We start from the raw sequence: 25,536 nt of genomic DNA, 5'->3' as shown, positions 1-25,536 counted from the left end.
AGTCTATTTTTATAGCTAAAAGCCAACAGTTGTTGTTCCTTGACTGTTGTTGATGATTCTTTTCCTTTTTTTTTTACGATGCTGATGAAATGAGGAAAGTTGAGCCAAAGAGGTTGTTCAAAGGGCTATAAACAGATCTATATTGGTTTTGGCATAAGATTGGTGATTGAATTTTAACTGTCGGAAGAAACTTATTAGCGTTGAGAAAGGAAAGCCCCTGAATTCAAAAGCTTGGAAATCAAAGATTTTGCATTAGATAACATTTTTTTTGAACATGACGATTATATATGAAATATACTTGATTAAATTATGTTTTCTGAGAATTTAATTCATTTACACATTACAACTTTTTGGTATTGTGGATCATAGCAATGCTCTTGTGAAATTTACTATATCAGAAAGCTCCAAAAGAAGCGATCGGTAATAAATAAAGCTTTAAGTCTGGAAAATGTCTTTTCCGAATTTCATCAATATCACACTACTATATCATGTAGCACTCAAAGGAACGATTAGTGGAAAAAAATATTCTTAGACCGATAACACAGAAGCATAAAAGGTCCAAAATAATTCCAGTTTGGTTTAAGACCCAGGGAATTTTGAAGATAGGATAAAGCTAATAAAAACTGTATAACTTCTTGCACAGTTTTTTCAATATGCAAATTAATTAATATAAAAATATCTGCATAGCTGCGATTCTCCCGTTCCTCTGGCCTAAAAGTAATTTTTTCAAGGACACGGAGAGCAAACAGTTTACTTAATCACGGGACATGTTTTATCGAAATTACCAATTTTAGTTTACTTTCCTACTCAAAAAGAATTTAAAAAAATTAATGTGTTATTTTAGAGTACTTGAAATTCTATTCCATTATATGCCCATTGCAACTTCTGGATCCTTCTAAGTTTATAATAGGCAACTTATACAGAAACTTAAGAGTTTTCAAATTTAGTTTATAATTTAAACTTCTGGTAAACATTTGATGAATAAATTTATAATCTTTGCGTTTAATCTACCTTGTTTGTATTGTTTTCCTTCGGTAAACTGAATAATATTACAACTTTATTCCTTTCTCGTTTTTTTTTTTTCAATTTTCAGATCAAGCAACTGCATGAACTAAAAACCAATTGACTGTGCCACCTGAATCGTGTAACCAACAAAAGTTCTTGCTGTATTCGATTTTTTTTTTCAGAGTTTCCTTTTTACCAATTTCCAAGAGAATTTAATCAAAAAGAAAAAAAACTTGAAGATTGTTCGAGTGTGCGGAGAACATTGAGTGCGGTTCACCTGCTGGCTGCATTTTAAATAAACGAGGCAAGCAATCAGCTAAAAAAAAACGAAAATAGAGAGAGAGAAAAATATAACAAACAGAGGGAGAAAGGTCCCTGGACAAGATGTCGCAACATTTCACATCGATATTTGAGAACCTGCGTTTTGCGGCCATCAAACGTACGACAAATGCACAACAGCAGCAGCAGCAACAACAACAACAGCAGCAGCAACAAAAAACAGCCACGCCCCCACAACCAACTACTCCAGAACAAAGTAGAACAAAAATCAAAAATGCTCAAACAACGCCAACAGTAAATGGCAATGGACTCTTGAGCAAAAATCTTGACGGCACAGTCGACTCATCCTCCAGTCATGAAGTGGACACAACCTCAACCACAGCGGTCGCGGCAACAACAGCAGCAGCAGCAACAGCATCAGGAGGAGTACCAATTGGGATAGGTGGCGGTGGCAGTGGTGGCGGCGGCGGCACGCCAATGAAACACCACAAGCGTGCCAGCATCTCAACAGCTTCGACACCCGTACGCGAACGACGTGGCACCAACACAAGCATCGTTGTGGAACTAGATGGCAGTAGCACCAGTGGCGGGGGACAGCAAGCTGCTTTTGCCTCAGGCAGTGGCACAGCATCCGGTAAAAGTTCTCGCGAACTTTCGCCTTCGCCAAAAAACCAACAGCCAAGAAAAATGTCACAGGATTACCGTTCGCGTGCCGGCAGGTAAATATTGCATTTATCACATCTTGAAGATTGGGATAGCAACCAAGAGAAGAGAAGTTTCGTACAAAAGAGATAAATAGTTGCTGAAAGATAGCTATGCTTAATGTAACATAGCCGTAAAAATAAGCCCAAGGCACAAATGTGCGTATACGTAATATTTATTTGCTTGTTTTAAAGGGATTCCTAAAAGTGCATTTTTAATAGCTAGAAAGATGCAAACATAAATTTTTATACATACTCTTGTGGACTTATATATTTTTAATACTTTTTTCACGATTTGTAGCTTCTTAGCGTTACGAACCAGCTAGATCACCATACTGAAGCTATGCATGGAGAGATGGACTTAGTACAAAAAGTGTTTCACAATAATTGACAGGGCCGTAGCTACTGTGGGGCGAGTGATATAACCCATTTAAGATTAACTTTATATTTTAGTATAGTCGAAGAAAAAGATCAGAGTTGTGCAACACCCAACTCCAATATATATTCTTGATGACCACGACAAAACTGGTTGACACAGCCATGTCCTTCTGTCTAGATTATTGCGATATTCTTGTTGACTTCTAAAAATGCAATGCTCAAATATTGCATTTAGAGGTCTATCTACAGCCTTTATTGAGTATCTTTAATTTGATAGCTTAATATCTTTATAAACATTTATGTACATTTAGATCAAAACCAGGCAATTTTACCACAACATAGCTTCCATAGTAATGATTAGATCGGGAATTCAGAGTTTGATCAATATTTAATTTTATCACTTGTTTACTTTAACTACATTAAATAGACCCAAAGAAATAATTTTTGATTTTATGAGATTATTATCAAACTAGGTAATTAACAAATATGTATGTATATATAATATGCTGTTATTATTCAAAATTTCCTTAAATTCAGATAGGCATATTAGTGTCATAGAATTATGTGAAAGTAATATATAGAGAAACCTATATAACATATATATAACAAATTTTTGTTAAGTCCCTTGGAAAACAAGAAAAAAGGAAATAATAATAAATAATTGCTAATAAATACCTATAGCAAATCAATAGATATAACGAAGAATTCTGCGAGTAGAGGTTTCACTGTTACTAATGCAATTTTGGATACATTACTCAAGTTTTAATTTTTAAACTCTTCTTGTGTGGGAGTCTGATTCTATATATAAAGGCTCGCCCACTTTTTAGTAAGTCGTTTTTGCTAAGGTTTTAGAATATAACTTTGGAAGTTTAAAACATTTATTTTCATTAATTTTAAAAGAGATCACTTTGCAATTGGTTTTACTCTTTATATCACCTCTCCATTTCTTTAAAGGGGAAATTTTATAACTTTTTGCTGAATTTCTTCACTTATGCATTCAATATCTTGCTTCACAGTTTCATGCACTTGGACGACGAGGGACGGAGCTTATTAATCCGCAAACCCATGCGCTTGAAGAACATTGAGGGTAGACCCGAAGTATATGACACGATGCATTGCAAAGGTGGCGAGGTGAGTCACGTTTTTTGTGTCCATCTGGCAGAGTTCTTTGGTCATACACATAATTAGCTAGAAATGGAACTAAAAGCCAAAGACTTTTAGGTTAACTTTTGTATGTCTGTGTGTGTGTGAGTTTGTGTATGTTTGTTAGCCATGTACGAATGAATGTGCAATAAAAAGGCTGTAAAACAATTCACAAAATGTTTTCTTTCTGTTCGTCTGTTGCTTTTAGTGCGTGCAAAAAGTTTCTGCACTGTAAGAGAAAAGAACATTGCATACTTGTTGGAGTTGTTTAATACTCATGACGTTGTTAGTTGCCCATGTAATTGTTTATGTGTATGTGTGTGTTAGTGTGTGTGTGGGTGGTTGTGCCACTTCTGTTTGTTTGTCTGCAATTTTAACGTTTACTGCAGTTTTTTGTGCCTTTTTTTGTAGTTTTTTTTCTGTTTTATATAAAAGTTCTACATGTGCGTGAGGCCAACATGGAGAAGGAAATGATGTGATGGCGGGGAGAGGAGGAGTATATGCTATATGTGTCCTTTTTCTCTTATGTCTTTTTGTGTTGGACAAAAGTTTTCCCAACGTAATGAAGTGGCTTGAAGTTTGTATGCATTAAAATTATAGCCAACTGTGTTTGTTTTCTGTCTTTTTTTTTTCTTTTTGTGGAAACACTGTGAGTTTAGTCATGAAATTTGTGTGTGATCGCTCGTGTTTCGAACATTTTTGTTGAAACTGTCGTCGGTTTTGTTGGGCTTAGTAATTTGTTCTGCGGCTAACTTATAAATTGAAAGTTTTTTCTTTAGCATTAAACGTAACCAGAGAAGAGAGAACACGATATACCGCAGCTGGGGCAGCTAGTTACTACAACATTTTCAACTTTAATATAATCAATGAAAATTTATTAGTCCGAAACCTAACAAACTTTTTAACTTAACAATAAAATTTAAACTATTTGACAATGTGAAAATTTTGACTTATCCATTGTATTGTAAGCTTTAACAATCTTCTTTTGCAATTCTCAACTACTTTTAGCGTTGAACATATGATATGGCCATTGCAATTCTGGAGTTCTTTAACAAAGGCTGCTTATGTGAGAATCTTTATAGTTGTTTCAATACTTATACAGACAACCTGCTCATAAATTTTTCCTTCCTTAATTAAGAATATTATCCTTTTGGGAAGAATAACTTCATGATCGCTTTAACGAAAGCTTTGATTAAAGTTTTAAAAATGTCATCATTTATATAGTTGGAAATTATATACTTTAGGATGGAGAGTTATAAACGTTCGTTCACTTCAATTGTCACTCGTGGTTCAACATTATCTCTCTCTTTGTGAGAGAGAGCTTATCTTTATCTTAAGATCTATGTATTGCACAATGGGTATTATTGGAGTTTATCATTAGGGATACTTATACTTAGCTTAAATATTACTACCATACATACAAAAAATAGAGAAAAAAACGGGCCAAACACTGGTTTATAAGAAAAAGTCAAATCGAATTAGTTGGAAAAACATTCCTTTCAGTATTTTAAAGAACTTTTCTGTAGAATTTGAATCTATACAAGGAGCATTGAATACTTTACAACTGGCTTGGATCAAAAATATATCCTTTTTATGAGCATAATGCCAGTAAAAGTCTATATTTAGCCTTAGATTTATTCTTATTTTTCTTCTAAAGACCATTTTTTTTTTACTTTTAAATCTATAAGGATGTTACCAAAAACTATAGGTGAATCGCTTGATAGCATTTTGGCTACGTAAGTGTAATAAATAATTCATACATCACTTAAGCCATTATATAAAATAATTGGCTTGCCTCCAAATTGGCTTAGTGTTTTGCTCATTAGGTTTATGTTAAAATTGCATAAGCGGCGAATTCAGCATTAAAGTCAACGGATTGCATGACACCTAACCTCAATTAGCTAAGGAAACTGAAGCTGAAACTGTACTCACTAAGCACACTGGTTGTTCCTCATTTATAGTTGCAGTTACTGTTTCAGTTACAGTTACAGTTACAGTTAGAGCTATGCTAATTAAGTCAGCATCAACACCCGGGCAACGGAAATGGCGCAACGAATCCTTTTTTGCAATCAAATTTCATTTCCCTGCCTGCATCTACTTCTCGTTTTGCATCTTCTACTACTTTTACTCATAGTTCGCTTACTTCTCTTACGCTTCTATTCTCAACATTTAAATGCGCGCACAAAATTATGCAATGGAAAAAATTTACCCGAGATGCTGACTATTTGCCTGATTGCCTGCCTGGTTGCCAGCCTGCTTGGCTGCCACTTTATTTTAAGCACCTCGAACACTCTCTTAATTCTGCAAATTTCCAACAAATGCAAATTACTTAACCCCCTTCAACCCCTATTTCAGGCTCTCTGTCTCACAATCGTTCTATCCGTAACTCAAGGTAATTATAATAAAGCGTGTGAAAAAGTTTTCTCAGGTTGCATTTGGGCATTTAAAAGGCAAATTAAACACATAGTTTACCATTAAGTGGGTTATGTGTGTCTGCCTCCCTTTCATTTTTTTGCCTTTTTATGGTATTCATAAAATTTAATTACTATAACGTTGTTGTTGAGGTATTTAAATGAGTATTTATGATAAGCAAAACTTTTGTAACCGCAATTGAAGCTATATAAATTTATGTGATTCCCTTAAATGTATTGGGTGTCAAATGTAAATTAAGTAGTTTAAGTTTAAGCATTTGTTTAATTGCTTCATACATGATGAAGATGACATATTTTATAACTAGTTGTATATACTTTAATATGGAAATATCCTGAAAAAGTTTTTCTTCGACTTTCGAATTACTTCCTCAATGCCTAAAGCATTTCATTTTAATTTTACAATTTGAGAAGTTTTCATTTGTTTTCTTTTACGAAAACAAATTCTTTCTTTTTTTCTTAAAATTTTCTTTTTAATTTCATTTGTTTTTTGCATTTAAATAGCATTTCTGCATTCTTTTATTATTTGCATTCAAATTTCATTTTCCATATTATTCCAAAAGGTGAACGCCAAAATGAAAGTAAAATGTAGGAAGCCAAAAAACTTAACAACTACAAAATGATTTTCTTTTTTCTTTTTCATAGTTGAAGTTTGTCTTGCTTGACAGAGAGGGGAAAAGTAAACTAGTTACTTGAAAAGAAAGAAAGATACTCGACTTTTAAAACACTTGTACAAAAGAAAACTAGTTAAGTTTTTCCATGATTTTTAAATTCCAAGTAAGTTATTGCAATAGGTTGATAGAATTTTTAATTAAATCTTTAATCTGTATCAAAAGCGATAAAGTAAAGATAATCTTAAAGATGGACAAGTTAATTGTTTATGTTTTAGGTATCAAGATTTTGTAATCTTTTCGAATTGTAAACGATTCAAAAAGACATTATTAAATTTTATAAATTGAATTTGAAACACATTTTTAAAAAACTTTATTAAGGTTTTTAACATTTTTCTGACCATAGTTTATAGTTCTATCATTCTGATAGTTTTTGGTTTTTGTTTAAAGTGTATTCCTGCATTCTTTATTGACTCCGCAAAAAGTCTCTCTCGAAGTCAGTGGAGAGCGATTTTTCTTTGCTTATATTTTTGTATATTTTTTTCCCTGCCAGAGGAGTCAAACATTTGAAGGAAAAAAAGGGAATTCTTTGGGTGGGGAGCGTGGGAATTGTTGATATCCGCTATATAATAAATACTTATATCCTTTGCCACTCCCCCAAAATACCAATTGGCCGTCACGTGGCAGCACATGGAGGCGAAAGCAAACTTATACGCTGAACTTTAAGCGTTTTTGGCTCCTTTGGCTCTCAGTGTGTTTGCATTTATTTGACGCTTTGCAGCTGCAACAATTTCCGTTTCCGGCGCAAGTTGTGGCAAGTTGTTCATGTTGTTGGTGTTGGTGTTAGTGTTGCTGCTGATGTTGTTGTTTATATTTACATAAAACAATTTTGGACAAGTTTGAGTTGCAAACGCAGTCGGAGTCTGCAGTTTGGGCAATTATTTGCATTTTGCTTGGATAGCCAAATTCATTTGCCACGGCTCAAAATGAAATGGTTAAATGTTCTTGGTCGGCATTATGAGATTTCTACTCAACAATATATAGGTGCATACACAGAAAACTAAAGTCATTTGGGTGAAATAGAAATTCTCCAGGAATATGGTGTAACATGTTCTAGGTGTAAATAGTGAAAACTAAGTTCCTGTTCTGCTTATTTGCTGTTGGTTTCACTCATTCTGCATAAATTTGTCTTGTGAACCAGCTGAGTGAAAATTGGCAAAGTTTATGCACAGAAGGACGACTTGTATGAAAAGTAAAACCAACAGCAACAGCAGCAGCAGTAGAAGGAGCAGTATGAGTAGCAACAGGAGGTGGAGGACATTTTTTATTGTTGGTGTTGTTATTGTTCCTGCAGACTGCACATGCAAATTAATGTTTGTGGTTTTTGGCTTAAACTTTTTCTAGAGACTGCAGTTTATTGTGGTTGAAATGTTTAAATTAACCATAAATTACATAGAGCTGCAATGTTTTTCAGCTTGTTGCGACTATATCAACATCAACACTTGATTAAATTTTCTTCTTTGAGACTCATTAATTTACGCATTTTAAAACAATTTGAAGCATATTATCTAAAGAAGAGCTTTAGACTAAACACTATACATTCATATGAGTACACCTATTGAGGGTGATAGTTTTATTTATTTCGATTAGTTACTAATTCAACTACCTTCTAGAAAATCTACAAAGAAATTGACTTTTTTAGTTACAGTAAAAAGGGAACGCTGCAAAGTAGGCAACAAAATATAAATTAGTAATAATAATTAAGATTAAAAATTCTAGAAATCTTTAAACATTTTAGTTGTGAATATATATGTATTTATTAAAACCCTTGAATGTGAAATAACTCTAAACTATTTCAATAGTTGATTTTTTTGGCGGGTGATTTTTATCTCTTCAGTTTTTAGTTTTCAAATTTGTTAAAAGTGTTATTTATTCAGTTAAATTATGACTTTCATATAACAGTTTTTTTTTACTGACTGTTGATCAATAATTGTGTTCTTGTCATTATAAGGACATACATTTTGAATCTCAAATTTATGGTGGCGAGCCAAACCTAGACAAAAGCACTCGTTAAATTATATAAATTTCTATAATTTCTAACAATTTAAATGTATAAAACTATCATAAAATAACTTGAGGCTTTTTATCTAGTTAATTAATTTTAGACATATTATTTTTTTGTGAAAATTACTTGGAACTATTCGAATAATCTGATTCTGGTGAACGATTTTTGGGACAAAAGATAAACCCAAGCAAAGATCTAAATCTAAATCAATTATTTAAAGCTGTTAACATATGTACAAAAACTTTATTTGAACTGCAAACTTATAAAACTGTATGACAACTTAAAAAAAATTTGGAAATAATTATGCTAGTTAATCTTGTTGTAACTATATATTTATGTATATGTATACTGAGAAGGTTAAATCTGTAATATTTTTGTTAAAAAAAAACAACTCATTAAGTCACTGAAAACGTATTTGCTACGTTTCGCTCCCATATACCGTTCTTAATTCGCTCTCAAAGTCAACCAAGTACTTGAGCCAAGTAGTCAGTACTTGCTACTTGCAATTATTTCCCCTCGAGGTGGTAAAGCTGTTTGTATGAGAGTTATATAATTGTCGCAGGCATTGTGCCATGAAATTTTCTACCTTCTGAGAGGGAAAACACTTGAAGGATTTTTATGTGGCACACAGTCACTTTCTACTACTTCGGCGTCTTCGTCATCTTTTACGTCTGTAAGCCAATTCGAGAGCTCAACTGCCTGGAAAAACAAACTAATTATGACCGCGGGTGTACCTTGTACCTTGCCGCCAGCCCTGTAAGAGAGCGAGAGGGCCAAGGCGTTGAGTAAATTAAACCGTCAGGAAAACAAGACAAGAAAAAGCAAAAGCAAAGGCAAAAGTAAAATAAAACAAAAACGAGAAAGGAAAACAGAGCTTACAGGCAAAGCATTTGCCAGTTCTCTGAGGTGAGCCATTCTGGGAAAATTTTCATCCTTGTGTTGCAGTGAGTGTAAACTTGGGGATACCCTATACGAAACTTATGAAACATATCTCAAGTACTAAACATATGTATATGCTTATCTCGTAAATATTGACAAGAGTTAATCCAACATATAAAAGGAAACAACTGTTCGCAGTTGTCGCTTTTAATTCCGATGTTCAGCAAGGTTTTGCCTTGGCGGAAGTAGCGATGATTAGATAGACAAACAGATAGACAGTTTGACAGACGCTTAGATAGAAGTCCGATGAGCTGCAAAAGACGGCTAGGCCGAATGGCAGACAGCTGGATAGACTGATGTCCGGTTCAAATTGTTGGGACAATCGAATAGACAGACAGATAGATTGGAAAGCAGACGAACTGGAAGAACCAACGAGCTTAAATTGCCAATTTGAGAGGCTGCAAAGGAAGTTTAGGAAATCTTTTAACTTTTTAAGATCTCAATACACTCCTTCAAAGCATAGAATGTAGGGTATCAAAATTACAACGACACGCATCATAAAAAAACGAAAGAAAAAAATGGGATGAGAAAGAAGATGGAAGCTAAAGCTAAAGCAACATCCGCAATTGACAGTGAAATGCTTTTTAAACGTTTCAGTTGTTGCCTTTTATTTAATTTCAGTTTCATTGCCTCTTCATTCTCTTTAACTTTCCCCCCCTTGCCTTGTTCTCAATTCGTTCTCTCTGCCAACTTGACATTCATCTTCATTTGTCGTTTTCTAACTGAAAATTGGCAATAAAAATTTAATTAGCCCAGATAGCAAAACCAAGATAAAAAGAGAAAGTGTGAGTTGTTGTGTGTGTGTGTGCGAGAGAGTGACAGAGAGAGCAATTATATTTTTTTAATTAAAGCTGTCAAAATATAAAGACATCTGTTTATATATACACACATATATTTCATTATTCTTCCTTTTCTTGACTCAATGACTTATTTATTAATAATTATAATTTTTTTTTGGCTCCTTGTGGTCCTTTTCTGTGTTCTATGTAGGTCTTAAGCTGTTCGAAGGCCACCTGTACAAGCAGCATAATGAACTTTGGCACTGCCCCAGTGGAAGCACGTAAAACCGATTTAGTCCTGGAACATGCCAAGGACTTTCTGGATCAGTATTTTTCATCTATTAAACGGTGCGTTTGCAACACAATTGTAAGTGTTTGCTCCTTAATCTGTATTCCTTTATCCTGCAAGTAGCTCCTCGTCGACTGCTCATGAAACCCGCTGGAAACAGGTGCGCCAAAGCATAGAAACCACAGGACATTATCAGTTGACCGAAACGGAGCTAATTTATGGTGCCAAATTAGCATGGCGCAATTCCTCACGTTGCATTGGACGGATTCAATGGTCAAAGTTGCAGGTGAGTTCGAATCCCTTTATGATTTATCTATCTCCATGAATCCTGACTCGTGGGGCAAACAAATTTTACGGCGTGAAATGTAGATGTTCGACATGATAAAGGAAAGATTGCAAAAGATAAAAGTTGCTAAATGTACAAAGCTTTCAAAAATTGGCTACTTTAATATTCAAAAAGGCTGAAAAGATATAAGGCTATAAATAATAGTACTTTTTGTAAAAAAAATTTTGAGGTTTGTTTGACCTGCTGGAAAATTTATCTTCTATAAATTTATGCATAGATATATGTATATAAATAAAACATAAGGTAAGCAATATTTTCGAAAGGAATTGAAAAATCTGAATGTCAAGATTAAGTTAGTTAGTATTCGTTGTACTTTTTTAAACAATCACTCAGGTAACTAATTTCGTAAATCGTGCTTAAGCGTTACGTATATAAATAAAAAGTATTAACAACCAACAATGTAAAACTAATACTTTTTAGGATAAAAAACAGAGTATTGAAACATCAACTAATTCAAATTTGTTCATGGTACACTTTATTTTATTTTTATACCGATTTTAGCAATTGTTTTACATGTAAATGTCCCAACGACTAATGTAAAATGAAATTTTTCACGACTCCAACTAAGTTATGCAGACATAGATATATATATGTTAATGTGCATGTGTAAGAGCGTATATGTCTGTGTGTCTGTGCACTTATAGTATCTGCAACAAATCATCATCATCACAATTCATCAACTCACATTAGGGATACAAATGCGACTAGACCCACCAAAAATAGTCAAGTAAATTTGTCAGAGCACAAATCACAGACGACAGTCGACGTACCAAGTGTATATATATATGTGTACATATATACATGTATATGGTCGTCATTATTCAAGATTTATGTATATATGTGTGTGTGTGTGCGTTTCTACAACATGCCAAATGCAAAAGGCGATAAAAAAAAAAGAACTGAAGCCATCCCCAAAATGCGAGGCGTGAAAACAAAGCAAACATTTGAAATGCAAATCCGACGTAAATTTTAATTTTCACAGAGATTTATTCATACGTACATATACATATATAGTCGTATATACTTACATATAAACATATACAAATTATAATGATCAGTAGTTGGCATAATAAAATGGCTGTCTCTTTGTGTGTGTGTGTGTGTGCCTAGCAATGTGTGAACAGATTTGCATTTACACTTGAATGATTTGCATGCGTGTGAGAGACAGAAGGCAGATAGACAGACCGACAGACAGACAGACAGAGGAACCTAAGCAGCCAAAAACTGCGATGCCTTTGCTTCTGACTCTGAAATCACCTTCAAATTTTGCTCGGCATCATAATATATACTACATATGTAGAAATATATGTATATAGGTTTAAAAGTATATACAAATATGTATTATCTTCTTAGTCAGTTGAATACCAACCGACTTACTTTTATGATGATTTTTTTTACCCTGGCACTCTTTCAATTTAATTTTAAAATATTACTGAATAAATGTCAAGTATTTAAGCTATGTGAACCCTTTTCACGCTTTAAATATTCCATATGTCCGAAACTTAGTTTTCATCTATTAAAATGATGCTGCATAAAACAAATTTTCTATGATAATTTTCATTTTATGCCATGACTTTTCATAAAAGTTTCAAAAGTTATTCCATAACACTTGTGAAAAACAAAAACCAAAAGGAAAACTTCACTCCAATGAAACAAGGGTGTGCGTGTGTGCCTCCTCGAAAAAAAGGGTTCCCTTTTGAACTTAATTAGAAACAACCATACAGATGGTTGGCACAATAAAAAAAAAGTGGGGATTCGGAAATGAATTCTAGTTTCAAGTGGGCCCCAAAAAACATAGAAAATCCATAAAGCCAAGTGTAAGTACTTGCCTTGAAATGATAAACCACAAAAAAACAGGTGTGAAAACACACACACACAGAATGGTCAGAAGATAGGCCAAAAGTGAGAGTGAGATAGAGAGAGACAGTAAGCAAGTGAGAGAATGAGGAATTGCAAAAAATTCATTGAAGCGAAATAATTGAAAAAGGGTTTCAATGTTTGAACAAGTTATAAACAACCTCTAACTGCCAACTGAAAATGGGGAAACAAAGGCAAAGCAAATATAGAAGTTACATAGAAATTTATGTCACATTTATCATACGCCCAGTTGCCAGACAAAAGCAAAATTCAAAACACGTCTCTTTTTAGTAGATTCTCGACTTGGAGATACTCTTTACTCAAACTTTAGTAGACTACGGATTCTCTTTGTATGCTGACATACATTTACATATGTAAGATAATGGCTAGTAACAATTATGGCCTATTTATCATCAAATTAGCGAAATTTCTCAAATTTCGAATTTCTTTATTATTAAACAATTTAGTTCTGTCAAAATACCTCAGTTATGAGTTTTCTAAACACATATACTTAAATAGATTTGATACACTTTCCTTTCCTTTATGCTGTTCATAGGGTACTAAAAGCTAAAAAACTGAAACTGATTCTGGCTTTTTCTTTTTTTTTTTTTGGACAAAGTTCGGGTCACTATGTTTTTTCCATGTAAAACAATTGTTATGCGTATTGTTTGAATGTTTTGTGCGTTTTAAATATTTCAGTTAATTTAAACTTTCGACCAGTGGGCGTAATGAGAATGTATATGGCTGCCAATCAAGGGAAATTCTTTTTTGCTAGAATTCACATATGTAGCTTTAAGCTATTTTTATAAACTTTCATTTTTGTGTATATTAAAAAATGTTTCCTCATATTTTGCAGGTTTTTGATTGTCGTTATGTGACTACCACAAGTGGCATGTTTGAGGCAATTTGCAATCACATTAAATATGCAACCAATAAAGGCAATTTGAGGTAAGCATTGATGCAGGTAAAAACAAAAATAAATTTGATTCCATTTTTCCTTTTTTTCGATATCTATGGTGGAATGTAGCGTAAGGAAATAACTTTTTATTCAAGTTATTTTTTAACATAACATTTCAATTTAAAATATTAAATATTTATAAAAGGCAGATAATTTCTGTATTTATACGATGCACCCTTGGGGTGCTCAAAAATATAAGGTTTATGGCATATTTATAGAGAGTTGCTAAGGTAAAAAAAAATATTATGAATATTTCAGTGCCGGACTTAGCCAGTAAGGGGCCTGTTGCAATCAAAAAACCATAAATATAAGGCTTCGGTGTCATATAAGGCTTAGAAAGTCACTTTCCAATGTGACACTTAGAACACGTATAAAAGTGGGTCAAAAACGATTCGCCAAGATATATATATATATATTTTTTTCAATTTCTATCAATTCAATTTTTGCTAATTTCTAACCGATTTCCAAAAGGTTTGTTATATCAAAACTTAGTATATTTTAAAATAACTTTAAAAACTTGGAGATTTAACAAAATTAATTTTGATCGGAATTTTTAAAAAAATGTTAATGTAAATATCATAATAATTTGCTAAAAACTTACTTTTCGAGATTTTATTGCAGATTGAAAGACATTTTTCTTAATAAAAAATAAAGACATGTATTTTTCAAATACTCAAAAAAATGGACTACATTAAGGTTTCATGAAATTAAGGTTTATTTGAATATTTGGCTATTCATTGGCAGATTTTGTCTCGCTTGAAAAGATAACCTGATTATTAGAGTGACTTCTATTTCAATTCAATTCAAGTTCAAAATTATTAAAATGAGTTATACCTTTCTAAAATCGGTGGATAAATTTGGAGAAATTACAGATTCGCAAAGTTAAGTGTTTTTTAGAATTTTTAAAAATTTATAAAGTAAATTTTTATAATTTTTATGTAGTTTACTATGTCATAAATGAACATTGAATCAGCTCTATGCGCTCTGATAAATTACAAATTGAATTAACCAAAACTAGGACGACAAAAATTGTTAAATTCAATTTCGCAGTTTAGCTGCCTTTTAGTGCAAAACTTCTTCTATACCAAGAAATTGAATGCCTGATCCCACCCATATCATCCGCTTATAATAATTAGTTGAAATGCTCGCTAATCTTTAGAAGCTTTTCCATAATTTTCAATATTTTCCATATGCTCTTTGTTGTTCGATATTTAACATAAAACCATATTAACCGAAACATGCCACAGTTTAATCTACTCAATTCATGGTATTAGGCATAGAAAGTTTTTGGCAAATGTTTGGCCCAAAAATAATTGCCAAATAATTTTGCTAGCTAATTGGCAATGAATTGAGCGACGTGAGTGGGTCGATGGGAGCGATAGCACGATATGTTGGCCGATGATGTGTACCAAGTGAGGCGGACCAGCCATTTGTTGGCATAAATATTTGAAGAGGATGTGTATCCTGGCTTTCACCCTTCCTCACCTCACCTCCTGGACCCATAGTATTTTAGGCTTTGTGTTTGCACTTTTCACTTTAGTTAGGAACCTTATGTTGAGTGTGAAAACTTGTGTGCGTTCAACTTTGTTGAACTTTAAAGTTGTTAAAAATAAAGGGTAAATTTTTGTTGGACTTTATAAGCAGTATATATGTACGTATGTATATATAAATTGTTTGGTTATTTCGGACATAATTTTATAGTTTATTGAGACTTTTGGTATTTTGCTTGTTTACAGATCGGCCATCACCATATTTCCACAACGCACAGATGCCCGTCATGATTATCGCATTTGGAATAGTCAACTTATATCCTATGCGGGCTATAAGCAAGCTGATGGCAAAGTTATTGGTGATCCCATGAATGTGGAGTTTACAGAGGTAAGAAATTTAAAAAATAAATTAATAAATTGCCATAAATTAAATACTTTATGGTTAGACTTAGACTACAAAAGGATTGATTTAAATTTTTGTATACATGAATATTTTCTAAAAATTTTTTCATTTTTAATGATTTTAAGACAAGTGTAACAAATTTGTTTTGAACTCAAATTGGAACTCTACAAAGTAAAATATTATAGTAAGCAAAAGAATGTTGCTTGTTTAGGCATAGTTATTAGCTTGAAGATAATCCTTTTAGGTTTATAGTAAACGTTTTACTTTGTTATATAATTTCCTATATATTATATTCAGTAAATAATCGTCATATTTCGGATATGTCACAACTTGTCTTATTATTTAGCTGCATATTAACAAATTTTGGGAAAATTTTAGAAAAATAAATCAAGAAATATCTTATATCTTAGAATATTTTAAAAATATATAAAACACTTGTGTAATGCATTGTCTTTAATTAAAGCTACTACTTATTACCTATGCGACTTTAAAGGCAGCAGGCGAATAGCTTATTCCCATATTTCATGTTTAAGAATTTAAATAATATTTCAAATCTCAAAATATTTAGTTAAAGCTTAACAGCTTAAAATTGTGAGCTCTTTGAGCTCGTTGTAAAATTTTCACAGGAAAACAGGACATGCATTAGCCTACAGTTAATGGGCATTTGTGAATAGTTTATGGGTGTTCATAATGGATTCATGGTTGAAACGGTTTACATAATTCGACCCCCGTAACGATTAGGCTAAATTAATATTTAAGTACACTGTATGTAACCAAAGGAAGCATATTGCAGATGATAATTGCAAAATGTGTATACAATTAAAATGAAATGTTTATCGATAGGAAAGTCTACTATTTAATAGCCCTCAAAACAAAAAACTTACTCTTATTTATCACATGTAATCTACCTACATATCAATTTGCATATAAAAATACAAGAATTTTTGCCTGCATCAATTGCGTTTGCCTTTAGATAAATCTCATGCCCTTTTTCAAAACCGATTTATCCAACAAGTTTCCATGGCCTGACAAAAGTTTTACATGTACAACTCTCTCTCTCTCCAATTTTGTGAGAGTGTGGGTGTGCGTATGTGTCTGTGTGCGAGAGAGTGTGTGTAATAAATCTCTTTTTAAATACGCAAAAACCGAACAAACAACAAAGCTGTCAATAAATACGAACACAAATATGGCATAGGCCTCATGCAGATGTTACCCATAGTCGATAGATGGGTAGAGTGAGTAAGTGGGTAGGTGATGGATTTTGCATGCAAAACCGCCCAAAAGTATGCCCATTTATTTTTACACATGTCACTTTTTTTATGTGCGATGCCAGCCTTGCGGCAGTCATAGCTTGCTCTGGTTTGGTTTTTTTGGTTCTGATTCTGATTCTGATTCTGGTTACTGGCTTTATGTTGATTTTCGATTTTGCTTTACATTTATGTATGATGAGAGTTTTGGCCCTCTTACATTCTCTCTCTCTATCACTCTTCTTTTGCAGGTCTGCGCCAAATTGGGCTGGAAGAGCAAAGGCACTGAATGGGATATATTACCATTGGTGGTCTCGGCCAATGGTCATGATCCGGACTATTTTGATTATCCACCAGAATTGATATTGGAAGTGCCGCTGACTCATCCCAAGTGAGTAAATATTATGCGGGGTCCTATAATTGTGCACAATTTTGAGATAACTGCTTTACCCCGTAAAAAAACGCTTAGCTGGGTATATAGAAAAGCAAATAGAAAGCGAGAGAGTTGATTGTGTCCATAAATTTATAAAGCAAAATGTTTGAGGTATAAGCGTGGGGGTTCTAAAACTTTGTTTACACTTTAAAAAGATAAAAAAAAGTTTTGTCTATCTAGTGTTAAGTATAATTAGAAAGCAAAAATGTTCTTCAGACAAATTGGGCAGAGATAAAGTGATATGACCAACGTTTTGCCTGATGTTCCTCTTAAGCACAGTACTCAAAATAAATTAAATTTATAAAAATCTGAAAAATATGTGCGTTATATAGAATCCAAAGTAACCTCAAAGAATAGGAATAATTACATTTATATTTTTTTTCTGCGTATCAGATTTTGGCAAAGTAAGTTAGACTACCCGACTCAATCGTGAAGTACTCCACACGGAAAAGTGTAGGGTCATTTGTACACATTGATATAAGGACGAATAAAGAATGACCAATGACAAAAAAGGATACAGAGAAAAATCGTATGAAGTGAATTAGTCATAAAACGTTTCCCAATCGTATGAATTAGCTATAGAGTTGGCCTAGAAGGAATAGTTGCCACTAACCATTAAGTACGTACTTTGTTCTATGGGCAGTTTATAATCTGGAAGTCCTTTTTTTTATTAAATAACGTACTTATTACTCATTTATATCTCTGAATGTTTAAAGATGTTAAAATATGGGCACATACCTCTTCTTGACAACACGATATCATGCACCTGCCCATATTTGTTTGCCTGTCTAGTTTAAGGCAATGTTTTTCTTTATATTCTATTTCTAAATAAAGACAGGCAATTAAATTTAACTCAATACAGAATATATTTATTTTGCCATACTGCCTCTAAAAAGTTGCTTACGCAAGTTCAATGTGTTTTTAGCCTAAAACAGTAAATATTGAACAAATTCTTGTCACAACAAATGTACCAAAATACGTATTGAGTTCTTAGAACTAAGTATTTTTCAGATATATAAACAATATTTAAATTGTATGTAAAGTTTGGTAAAAACTAAATTGTATAAATGATAAGATAGACACAATGAGGAAGCAGTCACTCAAGTAAGAACTTAGTTTGGCTTAATTATGGCAACTGTTGTAACTTAAGCCAGCTAGACTTTATATATGGATTATGCGAAATAATTTAGGGAATCTTTATTTTATTATCATAAATAAAACAAACCTTTTCTAGCTTTGGCCACCAGTTAAAGTAATTTTATCACCCATAAGAAAACTGATTATCAAAAGTACTTTAATTAGAAACATCTGTTTGAAATTCTGTCTCTAATTGCTTTAAACAAAAAATCACGTATACCATATATAAAGATAAATTTATCTTTATTTAAATGAATTATGTGTAGTTCTTATCTTGTCTGTGATTATAAAGATTTCTGTAAAATAGGATAAATATTTGCATATGCTCGCGTGTAGAACACTTGTCTGATGAATACTATTTAAGGCCGATGTAGACCTGAATTATGTTCACATTTGACAATCTTGTGAAGCCAGAGAATGAACAAGTTATCTTACGTCGTAGTGACAGTGCTTTTGGCCTGCTTGGTCTCCGATTCGTGGGCTGAAGTATCGCGAGTTCAGTTAATACCTAAGGCTAATTTCACCAGGACCAAAAGCAGTGTTAAGGCTGAGAAGTCTTTACTAGCTGCTAAATATTTAAAGGAGACCACCACAGGACCAACAGGTCGCTATTTGGTTCTACACAATTACGAGAATGTGGCATATTATGGAGTCATGAGCATAGGCACACCAAAGAAATACTTTAATATTCGTTTCGATACGGCATCTGCCAACTTGTGGGTGCCAAGCATGAACTGCCCCAGTACAAACGTAGCATGCTATCAACATGCCAAATACGATTCATCCGCATCGAGCACTTATGTTGCCAATGGCGAGAATATAACTATTAAATATGGTACAGAAAGTGTGATTGGTTATCTCTCCACCGACACGGTGAGATCTAATAACATTCCCATTAGATCGCAAACATTTATGGAGGCTACCTATGTGCCAGATTCATTTATCAATGCTCCATATGCCGGCATTTGGGGTCTGGCATTCCAGTCGATTGCTGTAGGAAACGTCACGCCACCCCTGGATAATATGATTGCACAAGGACAACTCGATGAACCACTTATTTCGTTCTATTTAAGGCGCGAAGGCACAGCTGTGCAGGGCGGTGAGCTGATATTTGGCGGCATCGATTCCACTCTCTATACAGGAAGTCTCACCTATGTTCCCATCACTGTTGAGGGCTATTGGCAATTCGAAGTGACTGCGGTAGATACCAATGACGTTACCCTATGCACTGATTGTCAGGCAATAGCCGATACTGCATGCCCTCTGATTGTAGTGCCCGAAGCGGCCTATACTGACATCAATGACCAAATTGGTGCGGTCGATAATGGTGATGGTTTTGGCTTCGTTTCCTGTGACCTACAGTCTTCCTTGCCTGATGTCAACTTTAATATTGGCGGCACCACCTTCACATTGACGCCCAGTGACTATATCGTAGAGGTAACCGATGATGATGATAATACATCTTGCATGTCCAGTTTCACCTACTTGGAGGGCAATGATTTTTGGATTCTTGGCGATGTATTCATTGGCAAATTCTACACGGTCTTTGACAAGGGTAATAGTCAGATCGGATTTGCCCCAGCGGTAACTTCGTAAACCAAGTAATTCATTTAAAGTTGTTGATTTGAAATAAAAAATTTATATTTCAATAAATATATTTGCAAACTTTTATTAAGAAGGTCGACCGATAAATAGCTTTGGTTATAGAGGCATTGTGGTTTAATTTTAAACTTATATACGAAATTGCAAGTAAAAATTAAATATCAGTAGGAGAATTACAAGGCAAGTCCAATAAAGCAATAGTTAAGTAAATAATTACCCGACTTATAGATTTCTAATTATTTACTATTTTCAAGTACCTAAAAAGAATCAACAATAAGGTGTTCGACAATATTAAATACGGCTTACTTTTACATTAAAATACTAGAATCAAAATAAACCTTTAAGAGATAAGATCACCAGTTGAACGAAAGCCCTTAAAGCAACTGATTTGATAAGATATTATAAAAACCTTAATTTAGATAAATAAAGCGACTAAAATTACAAACAGCTGTTCTAAATGCTGTCTAAATTGACTTAAAACAAGCAGTTTTGTATAATATATGAAGATAAACAAATTTTTATTGTATTTTTCCATTTGAATTCTGGTTGATTCTGAAAGTCTTTAGAAAGCTGTTAGCTCTATTTTTGTTCTCTGGTTATAAATATGTCTGCAAGTCATTAAAATTAGGTTAAATATTTGCATATGCTGACACGTGAAACACTTGTCTGGTGAATACTATATAAGACCGATGTAGACATCAATTGTGTTCACATTTGCCAATCTCCTCGAATAAAGATATGAACAAGTTATCTATCGTAGTGACAGTGCTTTTAGCCTGCTTGGTATCCCATTCGTGGGCCAAGATAGCGCGAGTTCCGTTGAGGGCCCAGGCTAATTTCACCAAGACTCATGACAACATCAAAGCCGAGAAGTCTATACTAGCTAGCAAATATTTGGTTGAAGCCAGCACCTCTACCACTGCAACTGTTGGCAAGGAAGTCCTGCACAATTACTACAATATGGAATATTATGGTCTGATGAGCATCGGAAATCCAAGACAATACTTCAATATACTCTTTGATACGGGTTCCTCTAACCTCTGGGTGCCAAGTGTCAACTGCCTTTCGACGAATTTGGCGTGCCAAAATCATAATAAATACAATTCGTCCGCATCCAGTACTTATGTTGCCAATGGTCAGAACGTATCCATTCAATATGGCACTGGCAGCATGGCTGGTTACCTATCCACGGACACCGTGAGAGTCGATAACATACCAATTGAATCGCAGACTTTCCTCGAGGCTGTCTCTGAGCCGGGCACAACATTTGTCGATGCTCCATTTGCTGGTATTTGGGGTTTGGCCTTTGAATCCATTTCCCAAGGTGGCGTTACTCCTCCCTTGGATAATATGATTTCACAAGGATTGCTCGATGAACCAGTTATCTCGTTCTATTTGAAGCGAAACGGTAAAGCTGTCCAGGGCGGTGAGCTGATTTTCGGTGGCATCGATTCCACTTTCTATACAGGAAGTCTCACCTATGTTCCCGTCTCTGTGGCAGACTATTGGCAATTCGAGGTGACTGCTTTAAAAACACAGGGCGTTGCTATAGCCAAAAATTTCCAGGCTATAGCCGATACTGGAACCTCTCTGATTGTGATGCCCCAAGCGGATTATAAAGCAATGAATACCCTAATTGGTGCTACCGATAACGGTAATGGCGAGGCCTTTGTGGACTGTGACAAATTGTCTTCCTTGAAAAATGTAAACTTTATTATTGGCGGCACTATCTTCACTCTGAAACCCAGTGACTATATATCTGAGATAAGCGGAAATGGTGAGACCTATTGTATGTCCATCTTCAGCTATTTGGAGGGACTCTCTCTCTGGATTCTTGGAGATGCTTTCATCGGTAAATTCTATACGGTCTTCGACAAGGGTAATCTTCAGGTCGGTTTTGCGCCAGTGGCAACTTCTTAAGACTTTTGAAATCTCTTCCATCTACTTACTTTTCCAAAAATTAATATGTCAATAAATACAATTATTTCACAAGCACATATAAATTTGAGAATATTTAATTAAAGCTTAAAATTTAGTATTTTTCCATTCTGTTGTCAAGAGCTGAATACATTTGTACAAACATGACGCCAATAATAAACAAACAAATCACCTAAGACAAACTTTTTTTGTACATAAAATTTAAAAAAAAAACATTTGCGCAAATATAGACAATGCGTGTGCAGTTCCAATTTATTTAACTGCAGAACAAAAAAAATATTTGTTTAAATTCTTCACAAAGAAGTTTTTAGGGTTTTAAATTTGGTCTAAATGTTGAACGGCTGGAACTTGAAAAATTTTATTAAGAAGTTTGCTTCTAGAAATTTAAAGAAGTTAATTTTAGTTGGTAGTTTTTGGCAACATTATTGAATAGCATCAAACGATATGTTTATCGTCCTAAGCTTATAAAACAGATACAAAATAATTAAAAATTTAAAGATTAAAAAGGACTTTTTTGTACTGTAAGAATAAGATAATTAATTAAAAGTAAACAAAATATGGAAAATTCACATTGTTGTAACGATAAATAACATCTATCCGTTTAAATTTTAAATTTTATAAAACATGAACATTTTATTCTGGGATAATATGACTTCATGTTTAGGGTTTATGATCATTATAATCTTAAGCCTTAAATGCATAAGTTACAGACACATTTAAAATGCCTCAAAATTGTAATTTATTTACAAGGATGAAGAGTTCGTTTTAAAAATTCTTTATAGTGATTTCTCTCTTATAAAAAAAGTTAAAGTCGTATGAATTGTTGTTCTTCTTTTCATGTATTATTAACATTAACAAGTATACATCCAAATTTAACTAAACTTACTGCAAAAACGTTTCGAAATAAAATGCGGATACTTTTGTTTCGAAAACATTCCTATTTATATAATTTTATGAAGTCCAGCAAGTTAACGGTCTCGATAAGTGCTTAGGACTTGTAAATATGTAGTAATTGCAATTGCCGATTGTTAATATCTAGGAAAAATCTATTACCTAAACGGTTTAAACAAGATTAGATAAAGGTTAAAAAAGTTAAAATTTAAAATACATTGATTTCTAAAATGTACTCTCTTATAAGTGAATACATAAGTTTCAATTATGAAACACTTGACCAATTTAGTATGAGAATATTTAGTGACAAGTACTGGAAATAAACATATATTTAAACGACCTGGTAAACAAATTTTTTAATCGTTTTGATGAAAGTTGTTATGACATAACTAACTTTCTTTGCTAGAACATAAAAACGATAAATCCATATCATCAGCTGGTGGTCGAGTTGTGACAAGTATATTGAAGGGATTTGCATCAAAGTCGTCAGTGCAGGAAAAGTAAACACAAGTCTGACCAAATAAACATTCCCCTTTGGCGATGCTGACCCGTTAACGTTGCTTGATTTTCATATGTTGTTTTATTTTTGTTCACAGATTCGAGTGGTTTACGGATTTGAGTTTACGTTGGTACGCTCTACCCGCAGTGTCCAATATGCTGTTCGATGTGGGCGGCATACAGTTTACGGCTACCACATTCAGCGGTTGGTACATGTCAACGGAGATTGGCTGTCGGAATTTATGCGATACAAATCGCCGCAATATGTTGGAGGTAAGTTAAAGTGCTAAATGTTCATGAATGAACGGGAAGGGAAAGAAAAGGAAAGTAAAGGAAAGGAAAGGACAAGTGTGTAGTGTATTTCACTCTGTATATTGTAATATGGTTATTGATAGCGCTCAGTTGTTGCTTGGCATTGTCCTTGCTTAATGTCCTTGATGTCTTTGTCGTTTGGCTTTAGCGGCGCGTTCCGGCGTTTATTTCATTATATGGGCCGCATAATGTGCGCGTTTCCATAAGGACTTCTCCTCGCTTTATTTTCTTTTTTTTTATATATTTTATCTCTCTTTGCTGTCCCGACATAAAAAAACGCGCTTTTTCTTTTTGTGACTGCCTGGTATGTGTGGTAGGAGGCAGCGATGGGGTGGGAATCCTGTATCCCTGTGTGTAAGTGGGCGGAAGAACAAGCTTAAATGTCCGAATGATATGGATGAGCTTTAAAGTTATTACATTAAAATATGATTAAATTATAAAATATTTGACTTGCTTATTGCATTTTCAAATTAAGCTACTGTCAGCCATAGACCAACCATGTTTAAATGTTATGTATCTACATTTGATCGATTTACTTAAAACTAATTAGTTTTCAACACGATTTTGCCATTAGACAGACAGAAAGCCAGCTAGGCACTCACAAAATTATTTCAAATTTTATGACACAAGCATTATTCAAGCATCACAACCACACACACTCGCTGGCACACACACACACACATACTCTAATGAATATTTGATAGAGTGTGAGTGGGTGTTACAATTGGTCGAGCCCAGAATCTATGATAACACAATTTTATTTTGAATTAATTTCCCCTAATGGCCATTCTGAAACTACATTTAGCAGACAATTTCATCTGATTTAAATGATTGCGACTTAATAGAAATTTAATAGAAAAATTAAAATCTCTTTGATGAAGCACTTTCGAAATAAAGTATAATATAATCGAACTTTTAAAATAATTTTTATAAAAATTTAAAAAAATGTCGAATACTTCGCCTAGATATTGTCCCCTTGAATTTTACCAGAAAAAAGCCATATTTTAAAAGCCAGTTAACTCTTTTAAATGATTTTAATAAAAATCTGATAGAAAAAATACTAAAATTATTCTGAAAGGGGATAGTCTTGGACGTCTATCAATGGACGGATCAGGAAAACATTTTCGATCAAAAAGTTTAGATTTACGGTTAAAAAAAATTATGTATTCATTTTCGCTCTCGAAACTTGGTCAGTTAAAAGATTTACAAACTTTGCTCTTAAACCTTAAAAGTTTAGTAGTTGGGCGTACCAACAGCTAAGAATAGGAAGAAAGTATTCAAAATATCAATATTTTTCAGACTCCCATGGATCCCATTTGGATCCTTCCGTCCTTTTATTATATTTTGATTTGCTTTAAGGAGTTAAAGCAGTTAATACTTACAGAACCTAAAGGAGATTTTGATATTTTGAGTTATTCGTTATGGACAGGTTCGTTATACTGAGCTTTTACTGTAAGCAAAACAAACAAATTTATTTTGAATTAATTTTCCCTTATGGACATTCTAAAATTACATTTATTCTTTTATTTTCAAATACTTCGTTTACTTTGCTTTTAAAATTTTTTGTTGACAGTTTTCAATTTATAATGTAAACGTTTCATATTAAAAATTTAAATTTATTGGCAAATATCAGAATGCCTTTTCCTCTTTCTGATCCCTTTCAATTAAAATTTACCTCTTGAAGTCAAACACTTTACGCTTCTATGGCTGCCAGTACAATCAATAATTGATGTCCTAGCTTCTGACCGCAAAATCCACATGTTTTAGACCACTTGTTGAGGGCCAACTTTATGCCAAGGCTTCCCG

The 25,536-nt window shown here is 33.5% G+C and overlaps 3 protein-coding genes across 4 annotated transcripts in view; all 3 read left to right on the top strand.

The window, feature by feature from the left end:
• The first annotated feature begins 1,093 nt into the window (after positions 1–1,093).
• LOC6641760 (nitric oxide synthase) overlaps positions 1,094–25,536 on the top strand; it is a 41,261-nt gene continuing 16,818 nt past the window's right edge. For both annotated transcript variants that reach the window (XR_006954286.1, XM_002064618.4), the window contains exons 1-8: positions 1,094–2,003; positions 3,380–3,494; positions 10,541–10,677; positions 10,742–10,904; positions 13,678–13,769; positions 15,516–15,657; positions 17,171–17,310; positions 23,517–23,691. Coding sequence is in view for 1 of the 2 variants with exons in the window: in XM_002064618.4 (XP_002064654.1) it covers positions 1,390–2,003; positions 3,380–3,494; positions 10,541–10,677; positions 10,742–10,904; positions 13,678–13,769; positions 15,516–15,657; positions 17,171–17,310; positions 23,517–23,691 (1,578 nt within the window). In the remaining variant the exon portion in view is untranslated. The remainder of the gene's footprint in view (positions 2,004–3,379; positions 3,495–10,540; positions 10,678–10,741; positions 10,905–13,677; positions 13,770–15,515; positions 15,658–17,170; positions 17,311–23,516; positions 23,692–25,536) is intronic.
• Positions 18,895–20,102, top strand: LOC26530191 (cathepsin D). Its single transcript, XM_015178584.3, has one exon. The coding sequence runs from the start codon at positions 18,907–18,909 to the stop codon at positions 20,083–20,085; it is 1,179 nt and encodes a 392-aa protein (XP_015034070.2). The 5' UTR covers positions 18,895–18,906; the 3' UTR covers positions 20,086–20,102.
• LOC26529619 (lysosomal aspartic protease) lies at positions 20,823–22,019 on the top strand. Its single transcript, XM_015178571.2, has one exon. The coding sequence runs from the start codon at positions 20,830–20,832 to the stop codon at positions 22,009–22,011; it is 1,182 nt and encodes a 393-aa protein (XP_015034057.1). The 5' UTR covers positions 20,823–20,829; the 3' UTR covers positions 22,012–22,019.

The sequence above is a fragment of the Drosophila willistoni genome (assembly GCF_018902025.1).
Source record: "Drosophila willistoni isolate 14030-0811.24 chromosome 2R unlocalized genomic scaffold, UCI_dwil_1.1 Seg200, whole genome shotgun sequence".
In the NCBI taxonomy this organism is placed as follows: Eukaryota; Metazoa; Arthropoda; class Insecta; order Diptera; family Drosophilidae; genus Drosophila; species Drosophila willistoni.
Note: the sequence above shows the minus strand (reverse complement) of the source record. Positions and strands in the feature narration are given on the sequence as shown.

Coding starts and splice junctions, on each gene's coding strand:
- LOC26530191 (XM_015178584.3), top strand. CDS start 18,907: ATGAACAAGTTATCTTACGTCGTAGTGACAGTGCTTTTGGCCTGCTTG.
- LOC26529619 (XM_015178571.2), top strand. CDS start 20,830: ATGAACAAGTTATCTATCGTAGTGACAGTGCTTTTAGCCTGCTTGGTA.